The sequence below is a fragment of the Leucoraja erinacea genome, chromosome 28 (genome assembly GCF_028641065.1).
Source record: "Leucoraja erinacea ecotype New England chromosome 28, Leri_hhj_1, whole genome shotgun sequence".
NCBI classification, from domain to species: Eukaryota; Metazoa; Chordata; class Chondrichthyes; order Rajiformes; family Rajidae; genus Leucoraja; species Leucoraja erinaceus.
The window spans coordinates 1,804,522-1,826,919 of NC_073404.1; the positions used below are offsets into that span (position 1 = coordinate 1,804,522).

General features: G+C 50.0%; 1 protein-coding gene across 1 annotated transcript; it reads left to right on the forward strand.

The window, feature by feature from the left end:
- The first annotated feature begins 397 nt into the window (after positions 1-397).
- On the forward strand, positions 398-16,184 carry specc1 (sperm antigen with calponin homology and coiled-coil domains 1). The gene is made up of 5 exons (XM_055657471.1): positions 398-465; positions 2,644-2,788; positions 2,951-3,024; positions 12,645-12,820; positions 14,065-16,184. Exons 1-5 carry the CDS (start codon positions 415-417, stop codon positions 14,066-14,068), a joined length of 450 nt encoding a protein of 149 aa, XP_055513446.1. The 5' UTR covers positions 398-414; the 3' UTR covers positions 14,069-16,184.
- Positions 16,185-22,398: the final 6,214 nt, after the last annotated feature.

Sequence of the window (22,398 nt, forward strand, 5' to 3'; positions counted from 1 at the left end):
TGTGTGTGGGGAGCAGAGCCACGGGCCCCTGGGGAGCGGGTGTTACACGGAGGGCCAGGGGGAGACAGAGGGTGGAGAGGGAGGGACTGAGGCAGGGGGCATGGGAGAGGGAGAAACTGCGGTTGAGGGAGAGGGAGAGGGAGAGGGTGAAGGAGAGAGAGAGACTGCGGTTGAGGGAGAGGGAGAGGGAGAGACTGAAGTTGGAAGCGAGGGAGAGGGAGATGGAGAGGACGAAGGAGAGGGAGAGGCTGAAACTGGGGGGGAAGGGAGGGAGAGACTGAGGTTGGGAGAGAGGGAGAAGGAGAGGGAGAGACTGAGGTTGGGGGAGGGGGAGGGGGCGGTGTCGCCTGTGTACAGGGGCTGGGGCAAGGGGGTTCAACACAGCCTGGGGGGGAGGGGCAGCTCCGTCTGGACATGGCGTCTCCAGGACCCGGCTCTGAGACTGCGAGGGACGGCTGCTCAAAGGTGAGTGACCGCGAGTGGGGGCACGGGTCAGGGGTCATTCCAGGGTCGAGGATCATTCCAAGGTGGAGGGTCATTTTAGGGTGGAGGGTCGTCCCACGGTTGGGATCACTCTGGGGTCGGGGGGGTCACCTCACCATCCCCCCATTGTGCTGTGCCACTGATTCGAAAACGTTATTCAATTCCTCTGCATTTCTTTATTCCCAATGTGTTTAAGAAGGAACTGCAGATGCTGGAAAACCGAAGGTAGACAAAAGTGCTGGAGAAACTCAGTGGGTGCAGCAGCAGCTATGGAGCGAAGGAAATAGGCAACATTTCGGGTCGAAACCCCGAAGGGAAATAGGTAACGTTTCGGGCCGAAACCCGGAAGGGTTTCGTCCCGAAACGTTGCCTATTTCCTTCACTCCATAGATGTTGCTGCACCCACTGAGTTTCTACAACACCTTTGTCTACCTTCTTTATTCCCCATTATCACTTCTTCAGCATCATGTGACAGGGTGACTCCACCCAGGGTCCAGCCCGTGTGGGTTTGAGTCCAGGCCCCTTGCAGTACAATACGTATAACTTTTGCATCAGTCTACACAGTGGAAGACGCCATCAACGTGCCTGAAATTCAAGTCAGGCACTGGAAGTTAGTGGAGTGGCTATTACTAAGGAGAAGCACCCAAGAGTTACAATTAAAGGGCTGAATGTGGAAGTAACCCGGGCTGAAACAGGTGGCTGTAGAGGTTGTGCGATACGGGGTAGCACAGTGGCACAGCGGTAGAGTTGCTGCCTTACAGCGCCACGGACCCGGGTTCTACCCTGTCTATGGGTGCTGTCTGTACAGAGTTTATACGTTCTCCCCATGACCTGCGTGCTTTTTTCCGGACGCTCTGGTTTACCCCCACATTCCAAAGACGTACTGGTTTGGCAGTTAACTGGCTTCTGTATAATTGTAAATTGTCCTTCGTGTCTGTGTGGAGGATAGTGTTAGTGTCCGGGATCGCTGGTCGGCACGGACTCGCCTGATTCCGCGCTGTATCTCTAAAGTCACGAGTCAGGGGTGGGTGCAGGGTGGTGGGGGGCAGGGTGTGGGGTGGTGGGTGCAGGGTGGTGGGGGCAGGGTGGTGGGTGGGTGGGTGCAGGGTGGTGGGTGCAGGGTGGTGGGGGCAGGGTGGTGGGGGCAGGGTGGTGGGTGGTGGGTGCAGGGTGGTGGGGGTGCAGGGTGGTGGGGGCAGGGTGGTGGGGGGCAGGGTGGTGGGTGGTGGGTGCAGGGTGGTGGGGGCAGGGTGGTGGGTGTGGGTGCAGGGTGGTGGGGGTGCAGGGTGGTGGGGGCAGGGTGGTGGGGGTGGGTGCAGGGTGGTGGGTGCAGGGTGGTGGGGGCAGGGTGGTGGGGGCAGGGTGGTGGGTGGTGGGGTGCAGGGTGGTGGGGGCAGGGTGGTGGGTGCAGGGTGGTGGGGGGCAGGGTGGTGGGTGCAGGGTGGTGGGGGGGGGGTGGTGGGTGCAGGGTGGTGGGTGGGGTGGGGTGGGGGGGTGCAGGGTGGTGGGGGGGGGGGTGGGGTGGTGGGTGCAGGGTGGTGGGTGGTGGGGGGCAGGGTGGTGGGTGCAGGGTGGTGTGGGGCAGGGTGGTGGGTGCAGGGTGGTGGGTGCAGGGTGGTGGGGGCAGGGTGGTGGGTGGTGGGTGCAGGGTGGTGGGGCAGGGGGGTGGGTGCAGGGTGGTGGGGGGCAGGGTGGTGGGTGCAGGGTGGTGGGGGCAGGGTGGTGGGTGCAGGGTGGTGGGGGCAGGGTGGTGGGTGCAGGGTGGTGGGTGGTGGGGGCAGGGTGGTGGGGGCAGGGTGGTGGGGGGTGGTGGGGGCAGGGTGGTGGGTGCAGGGTGGTGGGTGGTGGGTGCAGGGTGGTGGGTGGTGTGGGCAGGGTGGTGGGTGCAGGGTGGTGGGGGTGCAGGGTGGGGGGGGCAGGGTGGTGGGGGCAGGGTGGTGGGGGCAGGTGGTGGGGGCAGGGTGGTGGGGGCAGGGTGGTGGGTGGTGGGTGCAGGGTGGTGGGTGCAGGGTGGTGGGTGCAGGGTGGTGGGGGCAGGGTGGTGGGGGCAGGGTGGTGGGTGGTGGGTGCAGGGTGGTGGGTGCAGGGGTGGTGGGTGCAGGGTGGGTGGGTGGTGGGGGCAGGGTGGTGGGTGCAGGGTGCTGATGGGTGTGGTTGCAGGAGGATGCCTGCGCTGGTGGTGCATGTGGGCCGGTGCAGTGGGAGTTGCAGGAGATGCAGGAGACCATCCTGGAGTTGCAGGACGAGGTGCAGCAATGCAGAGCCGTGCAGCTGCACAGCGACAGAACCATCCAGCAGCTGGAGAGTAAGTACAGGCGCCTTGGGCTCCCCCCACCCTCCTCCCGGCGGGCATTGACACCTCCCCCCACGTCTCCCCTACACCTCTCCCCACCCCCACCCCCACCTCTCCCCCTTCCCCTTCCATGTGAGCCCACGGACAACGATTGACTGAATCTCCTCTCTCCAGACAAGGTGGTTTGTCTAGAGGGGCAGAAGCTGGAGTTGGAGAAACAGCTGAAGACGTTCAACAGGAAAATGAGGGTGAGTGAAGTCACGACCGAGAGCAGTGGCAGTCTGGGAGAGGGGGAGGGGGGGGAGAGAGGGAGGGGGGACAGAGAGAGGGGGGAGAGAGGGGGGGAGGGAGGGGAGGAGAGGGGGCAGTCTTGGAGGGGGGGGGGGGGAGAGAGAGGGGAGGGGGGGGAGGGGGACAGAGGGGGGGAGAGGGGGAGGGGGGAGGGAGAGGGAGGGGGGAGAGATGGAGGGTGGGGAGAGAGTGGCAGTCTTGGAGAGGGGGGGGGGAGGGGGGGGGGGGAGAGTGGGACGGGGGGAGAGAGGGAGAGATGGAGGGAGAGGCCGTGGGGGAGAGAGTAGTCAGTGCAGTATTTCCACTTTGAAAGAAATTACCTGAAATTAGGGAAATTCTGGTTGTCTTCGGGTAATTTTAGGGAAATGGAATAATTTGGGGAAATTTCCGTATCCGGCCCGCGATGTGGTGTAAAGGTAATTGTTGAAATGATCAGACTCACTCATCGTGATTAGAATCCATAGTCTTTTATTAGCAACTCTACGGAGGAAACACTGGGTGCTTTCATCTCCGTGCATTCAGCTAGTCTAAGTCTGTGCGTGGATCAGCAATATGAGTGACATAAGGAATGTATAACATGCATAATCTGTGTGGTGGCATATATGTATATAAATATAGTACTAACACACTAATCTACAGTAATACACAGTTTGTATTTGAACTCAGTTTGGGAATTTAAACAGAGCTGTCGGCTGCAGCGTTATGGATTCTAAATATAACGCTATGGCCACGGCGCTGTGGGTCACAGGCTGTTTGGGAAAATTCTCGTATAACAACGAGTTACACCGATGCGGTTGTGACCTTCGTCGGTTTACAGACGCAGCATTTGTCCCTCGGCTAGTGGTGGAAGCGGTCTGCTCGTTTTGTTATATCACCCTTTCTGAACGTCGCACTTGTTGTAGTCTGGACTGGACCTCTGATGGTGGGAACACATGCGGTGCCAATGCCTGTTTCTTCACATGCAATGTGGCTCGGGTCTGCCTTGATATCAGACGCTGAGCGGGTGAACCCATTATGAGATGTTGCGCAAGTTAAGCAGGTCCAGATACACGTCCGATTTTGTTCTGTGGGACCGTTCCATTAATTGTTTAGCACTCCTGACAGCATGTTCAGCTAGTCCATTTGACTGAGGGTACACAGGGCTGCTGGTGATTTGAGGAAAACCCCAGCGTGTAGCAAAGTCTTTGAATTGGGTTATTGACTGCCATTATCAGATAGTAGTCGACATGGAGCTCCGTGGTCAGAGAAATGCCTGCCAGCTTCTGAACCACCCCATGAGAAACATAGAAACATAGAAATTAGGCGCAGGAGTAGGCCATTCGGCCCTTCGAGCCTGCACCGCCATTCAATATGATCATGGCTGATCATCCAACTCAGTATCCCATCCCTGCCTTCTATCCATACCCTCTGATCCCCTTACCCACAAGGCCCACATCTAACTCCCTCTTAAATATACCCAATAACCTGCCCTCACCTACTCTTTGTGGCAGAGTTTTCAAGAGTTTCCCCCCTCTCTGTGTGAAAAAAGTTTTTCTCATCTCGGTTTTAAAGGATTTCCCCCTTATCCTTAAGCTGTGACCCCTTGTCCTGGACTTCCCCAACATCGGGAGCAATCTTCCTGCATCTAGCCTGTCCAACCCCTTAAGAATTTTGTAGAGAAGTGGGGCTACTAAGAAGATCGATGTCAAACCAACCAGAATACGAGTCGACAAGGTCCAGGTATTGTTTGCCACGCCACTCAAATATGTCAGTTGCCACTGTAGACCACGGGAGGGCAGGAGTCGGGTGTGAGAGAAGTGTTTGCTTTTGTTGATGTGGTGCCAAACTGTTGCACACTGTACAGGATTCCACCTTCTCATGAATGTAATCGGCCATGCCATGCCAGGCCAGAAAAACATGTTTTTTGCTCGCAAGACAGTTGCTTCGGCTCCTGGGTGTCCCGCATGGACAGCATCAAAATGCTTGCTGTGTGGAGACGCAGGAACTACAGCTTTGTGGCCTGTACGATAATGCCATCTTGTAGTACTAGTCCATCACGAACGGCAAAGAAGGGCCGAACTGGAAGTGGTAGATTGTATTGCTTGTCAGGCCAACTGCGCGTAATGACAGAGGAGAGCGAATGTAACGCATCGTCAGCGGCTATGTGGGCTGCCAGGTCCTCCAAGCAGGGCGAGGCAATAAAGGAAACAGTCATAACCACAAAACCGTCATCTGGTGTGGATGAACCCGCGCAGGTCACGCAAGAGGGTGTCAGCCAGGTGCATGTCCTTGCCACGTTTGTAAGTTAGAACAATGTCATAGTTGTGAAGCTGTAACAACATCCGTTGAAGGCATCCTGGGGAGGCGTGTATTGATTTGTTCAAAATGTTGATTAGGGATTGAGGGCCAGTTTCGATCATGACCGTTTGTCCAAAGATAAAGTCAATAAACTTTGTGCATGCGAAAATGACCGCTAGCAGCTCCTTTTCAATCTGGGCGTCACGTTGTTCCGTGTCTGTCATGGTGCGTGAAGCATATGCAACAGGCCTGTTGCCGTCACCATCATGTTGGAGACGGGCTGCCCCTAAACCGTACCGCGAGGCGTCACAAGTCCATGTGACCGGTAATTTAGCATCAAAGTAAGCAAGAGTGAGGGCACAAGACATCTGTTGTTTGAGAGTGTCAAACACCCTCTGCTGTTGCTCATGCCAGGCCCAAACAGTGTCTTTGTGGGTTAGCTGGCGCAGTGGGGCCAATAGTTCACTGAGGTTAGGAATGAATTTCCCCAAGTAATTTACCTTGCCAAGGAATCTCTGCAGGCTGAGGACGTCTGTGGATGCTGGTAACTCATTGATAGCACTGTTTTTTGATGGATCAGGTTTGAGGCCGTCTTTAGTGAACACATGGCCTATGTAGTTTATTTTCTCTGAATTTGCACTTTAGAGGGTTTAACGAGGTTGATTGCTTCAGAAGCTTCTTTAAATTTGCGTCGTGTTCTTAAATAGTTTGTCCAGCAACAAGGATATCATCAACTATGATGGAGCATGGGTAGCCTGCAAACAATTGTTCCATAGCACGTTGAAATACTTCACAAGCAGAATTTATGCCAAATGGCATACGAAGAAATTTGTAACGTCCAAAGGGTGTGCTGAAGGTAGTTAACTTGGAGGAGTTGTGATCCAGGGCACAATGAACTCTTGGCATCTAGCACTGTGAATACAGTCGCCTTGCCCAGCTGCGCTGCAATCTCTTCCACTGTGCACATGGGATAGTGTGGTCGTTTAATGGCAGTGGATTTATCTTTAGGATTGATACCAATCCGTAATTCTTCCTTATTCTTTTTCTTTGCTATGACCATGGTCGAGGCCCAATCCGATGGGTCAGCGACGGGGGTAATCACACCCATAGTCATTATTCTGTCGGGTTCACCTTGTACCCGGTCCTGCATAGCATGGGGAATCCAGTGTGCCAGACAGACAACCTGCCCAGCTTGTTGTCAAACAGATTTTGGTATTATGTCAGGATTTGTTGAGTGAAGCCACATGTTGTAGACAGTTGATAGACAGATGTACTGAAGGTGACCAGACCCAGGTTGTTACAAGCATCAATGCCTAGCAGAGAAGGCACTTTTTCTCAGATAATAAAGAAGCTCAGGCTGTGGACACGTGAATCAAGGTAGCATCATAGCTCAACTTGACCGACAGTGAGTACTGTGCCTCCTGCAAATGGATGTAGAGTGGCGGACGTGTGATTGATGACCTCGTTTTTTTTTTTTCGAATCCTATTGAGTTCAGATAAGGATAAAACGTTGCAACGAGCTCCAGTGCAATAACATTCATTCCGTTAATGAGGAGAGTGACCATGGGATCTTGATGTTTACGAGACAAATCTGACAAGGAATGTATGTTGATATCCAGTCTCTCGTTAGTAGGCAGTGTGTCCTCGTTAATCAGAGCAGCTTGCGTGGGAGCTACATGGGATGGCTCTGGATCGAAACTCTCACGTTGGAGCAGGTGGACAGATTGCTTTGTCTGTATTCTGTTTCCAAGTGAATGGCAACAATGAATGAAGTGATTTCTGCGTTTACGGAAGTGGCAAAGTTTTCCATTAGCCAGGCAACGTTCACGGATGCCTGAATGCATGCGAACCTCCACAGTTCGCACAATTATTAATGATAAGGATAACACCAGATCTACCACGCACCTGTGAAAACTGCCGTTGGGCCTGATAAACCGTGCCGGCAACATTAACATTATAGGCAGAATGGGGACCCTGCCCCAAAGATTTGGTGTGAGAATCTGTCATTTCTGCAATACGACAGTGATTTTCATCGCTCTCCAGAGTGAGATCAGCATCACGTAGAAATTCATCATGTACCTTATCATTGAGAATTCCATAAACCAGTCTGTCTCGTATCAGACTATCGCACAAATTGTCAAACTCACGTCGACTGGCGATGTGCTTCAAAGAACTGATGTACGCTTCAACAGGTTCACCGTGTGCTTTGGCTGCGTGAAAAAAAATGTATGGCGGCCCATCACAAGATTAATGCGTAACTGACATAGTTGTCTGAACTTGTTTAGTCGGCACTCAGGGTCTTGAATAGATTCAGCCGGAATAATCTGGATACCTGCAGCATTGAACAGTGCCGGGGCATAATGAAATCTTCTAGCACGGCGAGTGGCTTCCGTACCATCTAGGTGGTGGAGAATAGAGGCACGAACATTTGGAGCGGTGGCAGCGTGCGCCACATGAACAGACACAGTGAAATCCTCTTCAAAGATGCGCCAACACTCGGCGAGGTCACCATCAAACACTAAAGGCTCGGGCTTGTGAAGACAAGCAGCCATTGTAAAACCACAAACTGAACAAAATAACTAGGCGAGGAGATGGTCCGAAATATCTGACACCATGTTGAAATGATCACTCACACATAGTGATTAGAATCTATAGTCTTTTATTAGCAACTCTACGGAGGAAACACTGGGTGCTTTCATCTCCGTGAATTCAGCTAGACTAAATAGAGAGAGAGAGAACTCACTATCAAGCCTGTGAGTGGATCAGCAGTATGAGTGACATAAGGAATGTGTAACATGCATAATCTGTGTGGTAGCATATATATATATATATATATATATATATATATATATATATATATATATATGTGTATATATATATATATATGTGTGTGTGTATATATATATATATATGTATATATGTGTATATGTGTATATATATATATATATGTGTATATATGTATATATATATGTGTGTATATATATATATATATATATATATGTGTGTATGTATATATATATATATATATATATATATATATATATATATATATATATATATATATATAGTACTAACACACTAATCTACAGTAATAGTGTTCAAGAAGGAACTGCAGATGCTGGAAAATCGATGGTACACAAAAATGCTGGAGAAACTCAGCGGGTGCAGCAGCATCTATGGGGCGAAGGAAATAGGTAACGTTTCGGGTCGAAACCCTTCTTCAGACTGAAGAAGGATCTGAAGAAGGGTTTCGGCCCGAAACGTTACCTATTTCCTTCGCTCCATAGATGATCCTGCAATCTACAGTAATACACAGTTTGTATTTGAACTCAGTTTGGGAATTTAAACAGAGCTGTCCGCTGCAGCACTATGGATTCTAAACATAGCGCTATGGCCACAGCGCTGTGGGTCACAGGCTGGCCGGGAAAATTCTCGTATAACAATGAGTCTTTGGAATTCTCTTTCTCACGGGAAGTTGAGCCTTTGATCAAGCAGTGGTAGAATTCTGGATACGCCTAGTGGTGAAAGGTTACCAGTGGGCGGTGGGATTGCAGTCACATTGGGATTGGCCTTGATTTTACAGAACACTGGATGGGCTCATGGGGGAAGAGAGGGAGAAAGAGAGGGGTGGAGAGAGAACGGGGGAGAGAGAAAGAGAGAGAGAAAGAGAGAGAGGGAGAGAGGAGGAAGGGAGGAAAGGAAGGATGGAGAGTGGGAGGGAGAGAGAGCAGAGACACATAGAAACATAGAAACATAGAAAATAGGTGCAGGAGTAGGCCATTCGGCCCATCAAGCCTGCACCGCCATTCAAGATGATCATGGCTGATCATCCAACTCAGTATCCTGTACCTGCCTTCTCTCCATACCCCATGATCCCTTTAGCCACAAGGGCCACATCTAACTTCCTCTTAAATATAGCCAATGAACTGGCCTCAACTACCTTCTGAGGCAGAGAGTTCCAGAGATTCACCACTCTCTGTGTGAAAAATGTTTTTCTCATCTTGGTCCTAAAAGATTTCCCCCTTATTCCTTAAACTGTGACCCCTTGTTCTGGACTTCCCCAACATTGGGAACAATCTTCCTACATTTAGCCTGTCCAACTCCTTAAGAATTTTGTAAGTTTCTATAAGATCCCCCCTCAATCTCCTAAATTCTAGCGAGTACAAGCTGAGTATCCAGTCTTTCTTCATATGAAAGTCCTGACATCCCAGGAATCAGTCTGGTGAATCTTCTCTGCACTCCCTCTATGGCAATAATGGCCTTCCTCAGATTTGGAGACCAAAACTGTACGCAATACTCCAGGTGTAGTCTCACCAAGACCCTGTACAACTGCAGTTGAACCTCCCTGCTCCTATACTCAAATCCTTTTGCTATGAATGCTAACATACCATTCGCCTTCTTCACTGCCTGCTGCATCTGCATGCCTACTTTCAATGACTGGTGTACCATGACACCCAGGTCTCGTTGCAACTCCCCTTTTCCTAATCGGCCACCATTTAGATAATAGTCTACTTTCCTGTTTTTGCCACCTCACATTTATCTACATTATACTGCATCTGCCAAACATTTGCCCACTCACCTTGCCTATCCAAGTCCTTGCAGCCTCCTAGCATCGTCCTCACAGCTAACACTGCCCCCCAGCTTAGTGTCATCCGCAAACTTGGAGATGTTGAATTCAATTCCCGCGTCCAAATCATTAATATATATCGTAAATAGCTGGGGTCCCAGCACTGAGCCTTGCGGTACCCCACTAGTCACTGCCTGCCATTGTGAAAAGGACCCGTTTACTCCTACTCTTTGCTTCCTGTTTGCCAGCTAGTTCTCTATCCACATCAATATTGAACCCCCAATACCGTGTACTTTAAGTTTGTATACTAATCTCTTATGTGGGACCTTGTCGAAAGCCTTCTGAAAGTCCAGATATAACACATCCACTGGTTCTCCCTTATCCACTCTACTAGTTACATCCTCGAAAAAATTCTATAAGATTCGTCAGACATGATTTACCTTTCGTAAATCCATGCTGGCTTTGTCCAATGATTTCACCACTTTCCAAATGTGCTGCTATCCCATCTTTAATAACTGACTCTAGCAGTTTTCCCACTACCGATGTTAGACTAACTGGTCTGTAATTCCCCGTTTTCTCTCTCCCTCCCTTTTTAAAAAGTGGGGTTACTTTAGCTACCCTCCAATCCTCAGGAACTACTCCAGAACTCTTTAGAGTTTTGAAAAATTATCACAAATGCATCCACTATTTCTGGAGCTACTTCCTTAAGTACTCTGGGATGTAGCCTATCTGGCCCTGGGGATTTATCGGCCTTTAATCCATTCAATTTACCTAACACCACTTCCCCGCTAACCTGGATTTCACTCAGTTCCTCCATCTCATTTGACCCGCGGTCCCCTGCTATTTCCGGCAGATTATTTATGTCTTCCTTAGTGAAGACGGAACCAAAGTAGTTATTCAATTGGTCTGCCATGTCCTTGTTCCCCATGATCAACTCGCCTGTTTCTGACTGCAAGGGACCTACATTTGTTTTAAATAATCTCTTTCTCTTCACATATCTATAAAAACTTTTGCAGTCAGTTTTTATGTTCCCTGCCAGTTTTTTTTCATAATCTATTTTCTCTTTCGTAATTAAGCCCTTTGTACTCCTCTGCTGGTCCATGAATTTCTCCCTGTCCTCTGGTAGGCTGCTTTTTCTAGCCAATTTGTACGCTTCATCTTTTGTTTTGATACTATCCCTGTTTTCCCTTGTTATCCACGGATGCCTTCCCTGATTTATTCTTTTGCCGAACTGGGATGAGAGCAGGTTGACAAAACAAAGACAACGAAAGCTATAGGAGGCAAGGAAAGCTGCCTTGTATAACACTGTACAAGTGAGTAACAGAAGCAGGCAGCTACAGTGTAGTTACATCGATCTGTTTTGCCTTGTTCTTTGTGTTGTTAACGTGTGCCCGCGAGAAAAACCAACAACACATAGCGCGCAGGAAGCATTTTTGAAAATTTCAGGAAATACCACCAAATTCCACGAAATTTGGATTCTACTGAAGTATGTTTTTTTGATATGCGGAAGCACTGGGTCAGTGTGAGTGTGAGAGAGAGGGAGGGGAGGGGAGGGGAGAAAGAGAGGGAGAGGCAGTGAGAGAGAGAGAGAGTCAGAGAGAGAGGGTGTCATTGTGAGAGAGGGAATGTCAGAGAGAGAAAAAGTGTCAGATTCAGATTCAATTTTAATTGTCATTGTCAGTGTACAGTACAGAGACAACGAAATGCATTTTTCAGCAAGAGAGAGAGGGGTGTCGGTGAGTGGGAGAGAGATAGAAGAGAGTGAGAGACACAGTGTCAGTGTGAAAGAGAGATTCTAATCAGACTAACTAGCAACAACACATTGATGGTGTTAAAGAGAGTACAGATAAGTGCGTTCTTATGTAGCGTATAAAGGCTTATAGAAACAAAATGCAGGAGAGACTCAGCAGGTCCAACAGCATCTGTGGAGAAGAATAGATGGGTGACATTTTGGGTTGGGTCTGAAGAAGGGTTTGATTAGTTTAGTTTAGTTTAGAGATACAGCGGAAACAGGCCTTTCAGCCCCACCGAGTTCGCCCCAACCAGCGACCCCCGCACACTAACACTGCCCCTACACACACTAGGGACAATCTGCAGAAGCTAATCAACCTACAAAACTGTGCACCTTTGGAGAGTGGCACACACTACCCTTCTCTCTCTCCCTCCCTCCGTCTCTCTCTGTCTCTCCCTGTCAGTCTCTCGTTTCATCTCTCTCTCTATCTCCCTCTGTCTCTGCCTCTCTCTCTCTGCCTCTTCCTTAACAAGGAGCTTTTATTCAATTAGACACAAAAGCAGTGTAATAAAGAGTAATAACCGTGCGGATGCCCTCCACACTAGCGCATTTTACAGAAGCCAATGAGTCTACAAACCCACACGCCTTTGGAGTGTGGGAGGAAACCAGAGCCCCCGGAGAAAACCCACGCAGGTCACGGGCAAAACGGACTCTGTGGGCCAAAGGGTCTGTTTCCACGCTGTATTCCTACATCTTGGCCAGGCCCAGGAGCAAACCCACAGGGAGACCCCTCCCCCCCCCCCCCCCCCCCCCTCCCCCCCCCCCCCCCCCCCCCCCTTCACCCCCCCCCCCCAACCTCCCTCCCCCCTCCCCCCTATGTACCGGGTGACCAAAGATCAGCAGCGTGGGGCCGAAAGTGCATCCTTGAGGACTAGCCCCTTCTGCCCCAGTGAGATGGTGGGTATCACTAACGTGGGGACCCGCTGGCATTGTGCCCACAGGAAGCAGCGGATGAGTGGCAGCGTTTCCAGGCGGACCTGCAGACGGCCGTGGTGGTGGCGGAGGGCATGAAGGCGGAGAGCCAGCAGCGGGTGGTGCAGCTGGGGAGGGAGCTGGAGGAGGAGAGGACCACTTCCCAACAGCTGCAGAGGGAGCTGGACGCCCTGCACTCTCTCAGGTGGGTCAGCAGGAGGCGCCGGTGAGGGAGGGCAGCCATTAACCAGCGTCCTGTTGTCCCTGCACCAATGGGGCTCTGCTTTACTTCGGAGATACAGCACGGAAACAGGCCCTTTGGCCCACGGAGTCCGTGCCGACCAGTGGTCACTACGTAACATTATGCCCCTGTCCCACTTAGGAAACCTGAACGGAAACCTCTGGAGACTTTGCGCCCCACCCAAGGTTTCCGTGCGGTTCCCGGAGGTTTTTGTCAGTCTCCCTACCAGCTTCCACTACCTGCAACCACCTGCAACCTCCCAGAGGTTTCCGTTCAGGTTTCCTAACACATAACACTATCCTACACATTAGGAACAATTTACAATTTACAGCAGTCAATTAACCTACAAACCTGCAATTCTTTAGAGTGTGGGAGGAAACCGGAGTTCTCGGAGAAAACCGACGCAGGTCACGGAGAGAACGTGCAGACTCCATACAGACAGCACCTGTAGTCAGGTTGGAACCCGGGTCTCTGGCGCTGTGAGGCAGCAACTCTACCGCTGCACCACCGTGCCGCCCCACTGTGTCGATATTGTGGGAGTCTCAGACAATGTGTTCCAAGCCACCCTCTACACAACAGATCCCCTCACACCCCCACACTGAAGCTCTGTGCTCTAGTGTCTGGCATCGCTACTACGGGGTGAATGTTGCCCTCTAGCCACCCATCCTCCCCCGCCTCATGTCCCCTCCTGAGCCTCCACCGCCCAGGAGGAGCAGGCCCAGCCTATCCAGTCTTCCCTCAGTGAAACTCATCCCAGGCACCATCCCTTCCCCAGTGGGGCTGGTCAGCTCCCTAAGCAGAGGGGCTCACACCACTCCAGCCCTGGCCTGTCCTGGCCTCTCTAGACTGCACACAGCTCCCTGCCCTGGCCACATGCTCACATAATGAGGGCAAGTGCCTGGTGTGGCCGGGCCGGCCCAGGGCATCGGGCCTGTCCCTGGGTGGGAGCTGGTCGGTGACCTGGTGTGACGGGGGGGTGGGGGGCTGGTGTGACCAGGCCCTGAATCACTGAGTACCAGTGAGAGGTCGGCTGGGGCAATGGCCTCCAGCAGTGCATGGTAGCCATACCCTGGAGATGAAGCTGAGAGTGCAGCCAGTGAAGTGGACATGCTCTAATATTCTCCACAGGCCATGAAACTCCAAATTGACGCTCTGTTGATCCAAATGAAACCCGTGGCCACAAAACTGAATGCATGTTTTAATTCCAGGTAACACGTTTTCCCAAAGAGGCTTTAATGGATTGCTGAGCCTGGTGCCTTTTGTACACAAGACAATCTCATTTCAATGAAAATTAAAATATTTTTCTGGATTAGTTATTTGTGTAATATGCATGTCTATGATTTTTATTTTGAATTTTCCTTTCATCTACTAACGTACCAACAGTTGGAGGTCCGTTACAATTGCAATGTTATTCAATAGTGTGGCACATATGTACGAGGATGTTGCCAGGACCACAGGGTGTGAGCTACAGGGAGAGGTTGAGCAGGTTGGGACTCTTCACCTGGAGTGCAGGAGGATGAGGGGTGATCTTATAGAGGTGTTTAGTTTACAGATACAGAGCGGAAACAGACTATTTGGCCGATCGAGTCCGCGCTGACCAGCGATCCCCCACACACTAACACTATCCTTCTTCTTGTGTATGGCGTGCACAGCCTAAAGTTGTAGGACAACATGTTCTATTTGATCTTACTTGATTGTGCACGCCGAGTTGATTGCATTCGTCGAAACAGGGCGGACCACATGAAGGTTGCAATCTCCCACCCCTAACACTATCCTACACACCACGGACAATTTACAATGACACCAAGCCAATTAACCTACAAACCTGTACGTCTTTGGAATGTGGGAGGAAACCCAAGGGGAGAAGGTACAAACTCCGTACGGACAGCACCCGTGGTCAGGATCATACCTGGGTCTCTGGTCCTGTAAGGCAGCAACTCTACTGTTATGCCACACAAATATCATGAGAGGAATAGACCAGGTAGACCCACAGTCTTTTGCTCAGTCTAGGGGAATCGAGAACCAGAGGACATGGGTTTAAGGTGAGGGAGGAAAGAATGAATAGGAACCTGAGGGGTAACATTTTTACACAAAGGGTGATGGGTGTATGGAACGAGCTGCCGGAGGAGTTAGTTGAGGCTGGGACTATCGCAACGTCTAAGAAACATTTGATAGGTATATGGGTAGGACAGATTTAGAGGGATATGGGCCTAACTCTGGCAGGTGGGACTTGTGTAGATGGGACATGTTGGCCGTTGCAGGCAAGTTGGGCCGAAGGGCCTGTGTCCACGCTGTATCATTCTGACTCCATGACATACCTGGGCACCACTTCTGTAATTGTCAATTGTAACTCAATGGCCTTCACTGTCCACTCCTGAAAACAAACCATCCCAATGAAGCTGTATCACCTGCTTTAGTGTGACTTACAGGAAGCCAGCACTGAAAGTCACTTTGTATATATTCCATCTAATGTCAATAATTTATCCTACAGAGTGACCCCTGACACCTTGACAGAAATATATAAAATGATGAGAGTATTAGATAGGGTAGACAGTCAGAACATTTTTCCCAGGGTGGAAATGTCCAACACTAGAGGGCGCAGCTATAAGGTGAGAAGGAAAAGTTTAATGGAGATGTACGGGGCACGTTGTTTACAGGGTGGTGGTGGCCTGGAACACATTGCCAGGGTGGTGGTGGTGGAGGCGGATATGAAAGTGGCGTTTAAAAGTCTTTTAGATAGGCACATGGAACTGTGCTACCAATATGGATCATAGAAACATAGAAAATAGGTGCAGGAGGAGGCCATTCAGCCCTTCGAGCCAGCACCGCCATTCATTGTGATCATGGCTGATCATCCCCTATCAATAACCCGTGCCTGCCTTCTCCCCATATCCCTTGACTCCACTAGCCCCTAGAGCTCTATCTAACTCTCTCTTAAATCCATCCAGTGACTTGGCCTCCACTGCCCTCTGTGGCAGGGAATTCCATAAATTCACAACTCTCTGGGTGAAAAAGTTTTTTCTCACCTCAGTCTTAAATGACCTCCCCTTTATTCTAAGACTGTGGTCCCTGGTTCTGGACTCGCCCAACATTGGGAACATTTTTCCTGCATCTAGCTTGTCCAGTCCTTTTATAATTTTATATGTTTCTATAAGAATCCTCTCATCCTTCTAAACTCCAGTGAATACAAGCCTAGTCTTTTCAATCTTTCCCCATATGACAGTCCCGCAATCCCAGGGATCAATCTCGTGAACCTACGCTGCACTGCCTCAATCACAAGGATGTCCTTCCTCAAATTAGGAGACCAAAACTGTACACAATACTCCAGATGTGGTCTCACCCAAGTCCTATACTAGAATCCTCTTGTTATGAAGACCAACATTCCATTAGCTTTCTTCACTGCCTGCTGTACCTGTAAGCCAACTTTCAGTGACTGGTATACAAGGACGCCCAGGTCTCGCTGCACCTCCCCCTTACCTATCCTAAACCCATTGAGATAATAATCTGCCCCCTTGTTTTTGCCGCCAAAGTGGATAACCTCACATTTATCTATATTTTACTGCATCTGCCACGCATCTGCCCACTCACTCAACCTGTCCAGGTCACCCTGCAATCTCCTAACATCCTCTTCACAGTTCACACTGCCACCCAGCTTTGTGTCATCCGCAAACATGTTAGTGTTGCTCCTAATTCCCTCTTCCAAATCATTAATATATATAATAAACAGTTGCAGCCCCAACACCGAGCCTTGCGGCACTCCACTCGCCACTGCCTGCCATTCTGAAACGGACCCGTTCACTCCTACTCTTTGCTTCCAGTCTGCCAACCAATTTTCTATCCATGTCAACATCCTACCCCCAATACCATGTGCTCTAATTTTAGTCACCAGTCTCCCGTGCGGGACCTTATCAAAGGCTTTCTGAAAGTCTAGATACACTACATCCACTGGCACCCCTTCATCCATTTTACTTGTCACATCCTCAAAAATTTCCAGAAGATTAGTCAAGCATGATTTCTCTTTCATAAATCCATGTTGACTTGGACTAATCCTTTTACTACTATCCAAATGCCCCATTATTACCTCTTTAATAATTGACCAGCATTTTTCCCACCACTGAAGTCAGGCTAACTGGTCTGTAATTCCCCGTTTTCTCACTCGCTCCTTTCTTGAAAAGTGGGATAGCATTAGCTATCCTCCAATCCACAGGAACTGATCCTGAATCTATTGAACATTGGAAAATGATCACCAATGCGTCCACTATTTCTAGACCCACCTCCCTGAGGACCCTGGGATGCAAACCATCAGGCCCAGGGGATTTAGCATCCTTCAGTCCCATTAGCCTACCCAATACTATTTCTCGCCTAATGAAAATTTCTTTCAGTTCCTCTACCCCCTTAGATCCTCTGTCCTCCAGTACTTCTGGGAGATTGTTTGTGTCTTCCTTAGTGAAGACAGATCCGAAGTACCTATTCAATTCTTCTGCCAGTTAGTTTTCCCTCTCCCTCCCTTTTAAAAAAAGTGGGGTTACATTAGCTACCCTCCAATTCTCAGGAACTACTCCAGAATCTAAAGAGTTTTGAAAAATTATCACTAATGCATCCACTATTTCTGGGGCTACTTCCTTAAATATTCTGGGATGCAGCCTATCTGGCCCTGGGGATTTATCGGCCTTTAATCCATTCAATTTACCTAACACCACGTCCCGGCTAACCTGGATTTCACTCAGTTCCTCCATCTCATTTGACCCGCGGTCCCCTGCTATTTCCGGCAGATTATTTATGTCTTCCTTAGTGATGACAGAACCAAAGTAGTTATTCAATTGGTCTGCCATGTCCTTGTTCCCCATGACCAATTCACCTGTTTCTGACTGCAAGGGACCTACATTTGTTTTAACTAATCTTTTTCTCTTCACATATTTATAAAAAAATTTGCAGTCAGTTTTTATGGTCCCTGCCAGTTTTCTTTCATAATATATTTTTCCTTTCCTAATTAAGCCCTTTGTCCTCCTCTGCTGGACTCTGAATTTCTCCCTGTCCTCTGGTAGGCTGCTTTTTCTAGCTAATTTGTACGCTTCATCTTTTGTTTTGATACCTTCCCTGATTTATTATTTTGCAAAACTGGGATGATCAATTGTTGTAGTTCATCCATGCATTCTTTAAATGCCTTCCATTGCATATCCACCATCAACCCTTTAAGAATCAATTGCCAGTCTATCTTGGCCAATTCACGTCTCATACCCTCAAAATTACCTTTCTTTAAGTTCAGGACCCTTGTTTCTGAATTAACAATGTCACTCCATCCTAATGAAGAACTCAACCATATTATGGTCACTCTTGCGCAAGGGTCCACGCACAACAAGACTGCTAACTAACCCTTCCTCATTACTCAATACCCAGTCTAGAATAGCCTGCTCTCTCGTTGGTTCCTCTACATGTTGGTTTAGAAAACTATCCCGCATACATTCCAAGAAATCCTCTTCCTCAGCACCCCTGCCAATTTGATTCACCCAATCTATATGTAGATTGAAGTCACCCATTATAACTGTTTTTCCTTTGTTGCACGCATTTCTAATTTCCTGTTTGATGCCATCCCCAACTCCACTACTACTGTTGGGTGGCCTGTACACAACTCCCACTAGCGTTTTCTGCCCCTTAGTGTTTCGCAGCTCTACCCATATCGATTCCACATCCTCCAAGCTAATGTCCTTCCTTTCCATTGCGTTAATCTCCTCTCTAACCAGCAACGCTACCCCACCTCCTTTTCCTTTCTGTCTATCCCTCCTGAATATTGAATATCCCTGGATGTTCAGCTCCCGGCCTTGGTCACCCTTGAGCCATGTCTCCGTGATCCCAACTATATCATAATCATTAATAGCTATCTGCACATTCAACTCATCCACCTTATTATGAATGCTCCTTGCATTGAGACACAAAGCCTTCAGGCTTGTTTTTACAACACTCTTACCCCTTATACAATTATGTTGAAAAGTGGCCCTTTGTGATTTTTGCCCTGGTTTTGTCTGCCTGCCACTTTTACTTTTCACCTTGCTACCTATTGCTTCTACCCTCATTTTACACCCCTCTGTCTCTACGCTCACACATTTAAGAAATCCACCACCTCTTTTTCTCTGTTTATTTAGTTTGGTCTGAGTGCTTCCCTTCTCTGCCTCCTGCCTCACACACTGTCTACTAGCTTTCTCTATTTGAGAAAGTCCCTCCCCCCAAGCGTTCTAGTTTAAAGTCTTCCCAGTAGCCTTTGCAAATCTTCCCGCCAGGATATTGGTCCCACTCGGGTTCAAGTACAACCCATCCTTTTTGTACAGGTCACACCTTCCCCAAAAGAGGTCCCAATGATTCAGAAACTTGAATCCCTGCCCTCTGCACCCACCCACCTCGCTCCATTCCTACTCACTGTCGCGTGGCACAGGCAGTAATCCTGAGATTATTACCTTTGCGGTCCTTCTCCTTAACTCTCCTCCTAACTCCCTAAATTCTCCTTTCAGGACCTCTTCTCTTTTTCTACCTATGTCATTGGTACCAATATGTACCACGACCTCGGGCTCCTCTCCCTCCCATTTCAGGTCGTTTGGTCTGGAGGACCTTGGGCACCAGGGATCGTTGGGCGATCGGCATCGGTGGGCGAAGCACGCGAGACATCAGACGCTGGGCAGGGGATCACATGGTAGGGTCCCGTGAGATGTTGCGAAGGTTTAGTAGACCCAGGTAGAAGTCACCATTGGAGAGACGAGACTGCTCAAGCAAATTCTTGGCACTGCGGACAGCTCGCTCGGCCAGGACGTTGCTCTGCGGGTATTCGGGGCTGCTGGTATAGTGAGTGAAGTTCCACTTCACAGCGAAAGCCTGGAATTCTGCGCTGGTGAACTGACGGCCGTTGTCGGTCTGCAAACGGACCGGGGACCCAAAGGTAGCAGTGTCTGCGCAGTTTACTGATAACCATTTCAGAGGTGGTAGCAGGGAGAAGATCCACTTCGAACCAGTTGGAGTGTGAATCAACCAAGACCAGGCAGTGCTTGCCTCGCCATTTGAATATGTCAGCAGCCAGCGAGGTCCAGGGCATGGCAGGCGCAGGCTGCTGCAGAAGTGGCTGGCGCTGCTGATGTGGGGCAAGAGTGTTGCAATCAGGACAGGAGGCTACACGGGCTTTAATGTACTTGGCCATGCCGGGCCAATAGTATTGTTCTTGGGCATGTGAGACAGTGGCATCGGCACCGGGATGCCCCATGTGGGCAGCGTTGTAGTACAAGTCGTATAAGGAGGCAGGGACGACCACCTTGTGACCCTTGATGATGATGCCGTCCCGGAGCACAAGCTCGTCGCGGACCAGAATGAAAGGGTGGGCGCCCGCAGGCAGTGAGGTGCGTCTGCTGGGCCACCCCTGCTGGATGATAGCTGCGAGCTGTTGCAGGTCTGGGTCGTTGGCGGTGTCCTCAACCAGGCACTGCAGCTGTTTAGAGGGAACAAAGTTGACATTGAGTACCTGCAGATCCTCCTGCTCATAGGGGTGCCTGTCACAGGAGGACCGGGGGGCCCGGGACAGCGTGTCGGCCACATGCATCTCGGTGCCCCTCTTGTACACGATCAGAAAGTCGAATAGTTGGAGCTGTAACATCATGCGCTGTAGTCTGGCTGGAGCGATGTGGATGGGCTTATTGAGGATGGTCACCAAGGGTTGATGATCCGTCTCGACGGTGAACCTGGTACCGAAAAGGAAGTCCTTGAACTTGGAGCAGGCGAATACAACCGCAAGAAGCTCCTTCTCGATTTGTGCATAGCGCTGCTCAGTGTCTGTCATGGTACGCGAGGCATAAGAAATGGGCTGCAGCGAGCCGTCATCATGGAGTTGCAGGCAGGCAGCACCGAGTCCGAAGCGGGAAGCATCACACGTAACTACAATCGGACGTTGCAGATCGAAAAACTTGAGAGTCGGTGTGCTAATCAGCTTTGTTTTGAGAAAGTCGAAAGCCTGCTGGTGTTGGGGAAACCAGGACCAGGCAATGTCTTTTTTCGTCAGTTGCCTCAGGGGTGCGCTCAACTCGCTGAGGTCGGGGATAAACTTCCCCAAATAGTTGACCATGCCCAGGAAACGCTGCAGGCTGGTCACGTCGGTCGGGGCAGGCAGCTCGGAGATAGCGTTGGTCTTCTGCGGATCAGGTTTCAGCCGGTGGGCTGTGAAGATGTGGCCAACATAGGGAACTTCAGTCACACGGAACTTGCACTTTGACGGGTTAAGTTTTAAGTTGATCTGGCGAGCGCGGTCTAGAATCCGTCGGAGGTTGTTGTCGTGCTCAGCAGCATCTTTCCCATAAACCAGGATGTCATCCACGATAATGGCACACGGCAGACCAGCAAACAGTTGCTCCATGGAGCGTTGAAACACGTCGCTGGCAGAGTTGATGCCGAACGGCATCCGCAAAAATCTGAATCTTCCGAAGGGGGTGCCAAAAGTGGTCAAGTCTGAGGAGTGTTTGTCTAGAGGTATTTGCCAGAATGAGCTCCTGGCATCAAGGACAGAGAACACCGTGGCCTGACCGACCTGGGCAGCAACATCTTCTACAGTCCTCATGGGGCAATGAGGACGTCTTATTGCCAGATTTAAGTCTTTGGGGTTGATGCACACCCGTATCTCGCTCTTACCATTCTTCATGGTGGCGACCATGGTGGAGACCCACTCGGTGGGTTCACTGACAACTTCAAGCACTCCCATGTCAACCATGTTCTTCAGCATGGCTTCAACCTTGCCCTTCATGGCAAACGACACCCTGTGTGGAGCACGGACCTCTGGTACAACCGACGGGTCAGTTGCGATCTTGTATACAAGGGGCAGTTTACCCAGTGCATCATCGAATAGGTCAGGGTACTCGGAGAGTGGATTCAGCATCACCTGCACTTTGTGGACAGTACGGTCAAAGGTCACCAGCCCGAGATCCTGACACACCTGATTGCTCAACAGAGTCACACAGTCGCAGTCAAGAATGAAAGACAACAGGTCACGGGAAGATTTCTTCAGCACACAGTGCAAGGTGGCCCTCCCCACATGTTTCAGCTCCTCTCCCCCATAAGCACGCAATATGGAGCGATCAGCAGTTAACAGCTCATTATTTCTTATCTTCCTGAACAGGGATGTTAACATAACATTCACCTTCGCCCCCGTGTCCAGCTTAGCAGTGAAGGATTTGTTGTTGACAGTGACAAGCACAGAAGGATCGGGGAGGCGAGATTGATTATGAAGGAGAGAATAAACACTGGCATCTCCCATGGAAATACTGGGCTCAGTGTCGAGGGCAGTGTCGACAGAAGACTGGGAACCGAATTCGTTAACAACTTGTTGAAGGTTGTTTAAAACTTGTCTGGGAGCTGGAGGAACGTTCCCACGGGAGCGACAGGCAGCTGAGCAATGGTTCATCTTCTTACAGAAATTACAAGCTTTACCAAATGCTGGACACTGCGACTGCATAGAGTGGATATAATTACAGTTGGGGCACTTGTTGACAAGCGGGAACCGAGCGGCATAAGTCAGCCGC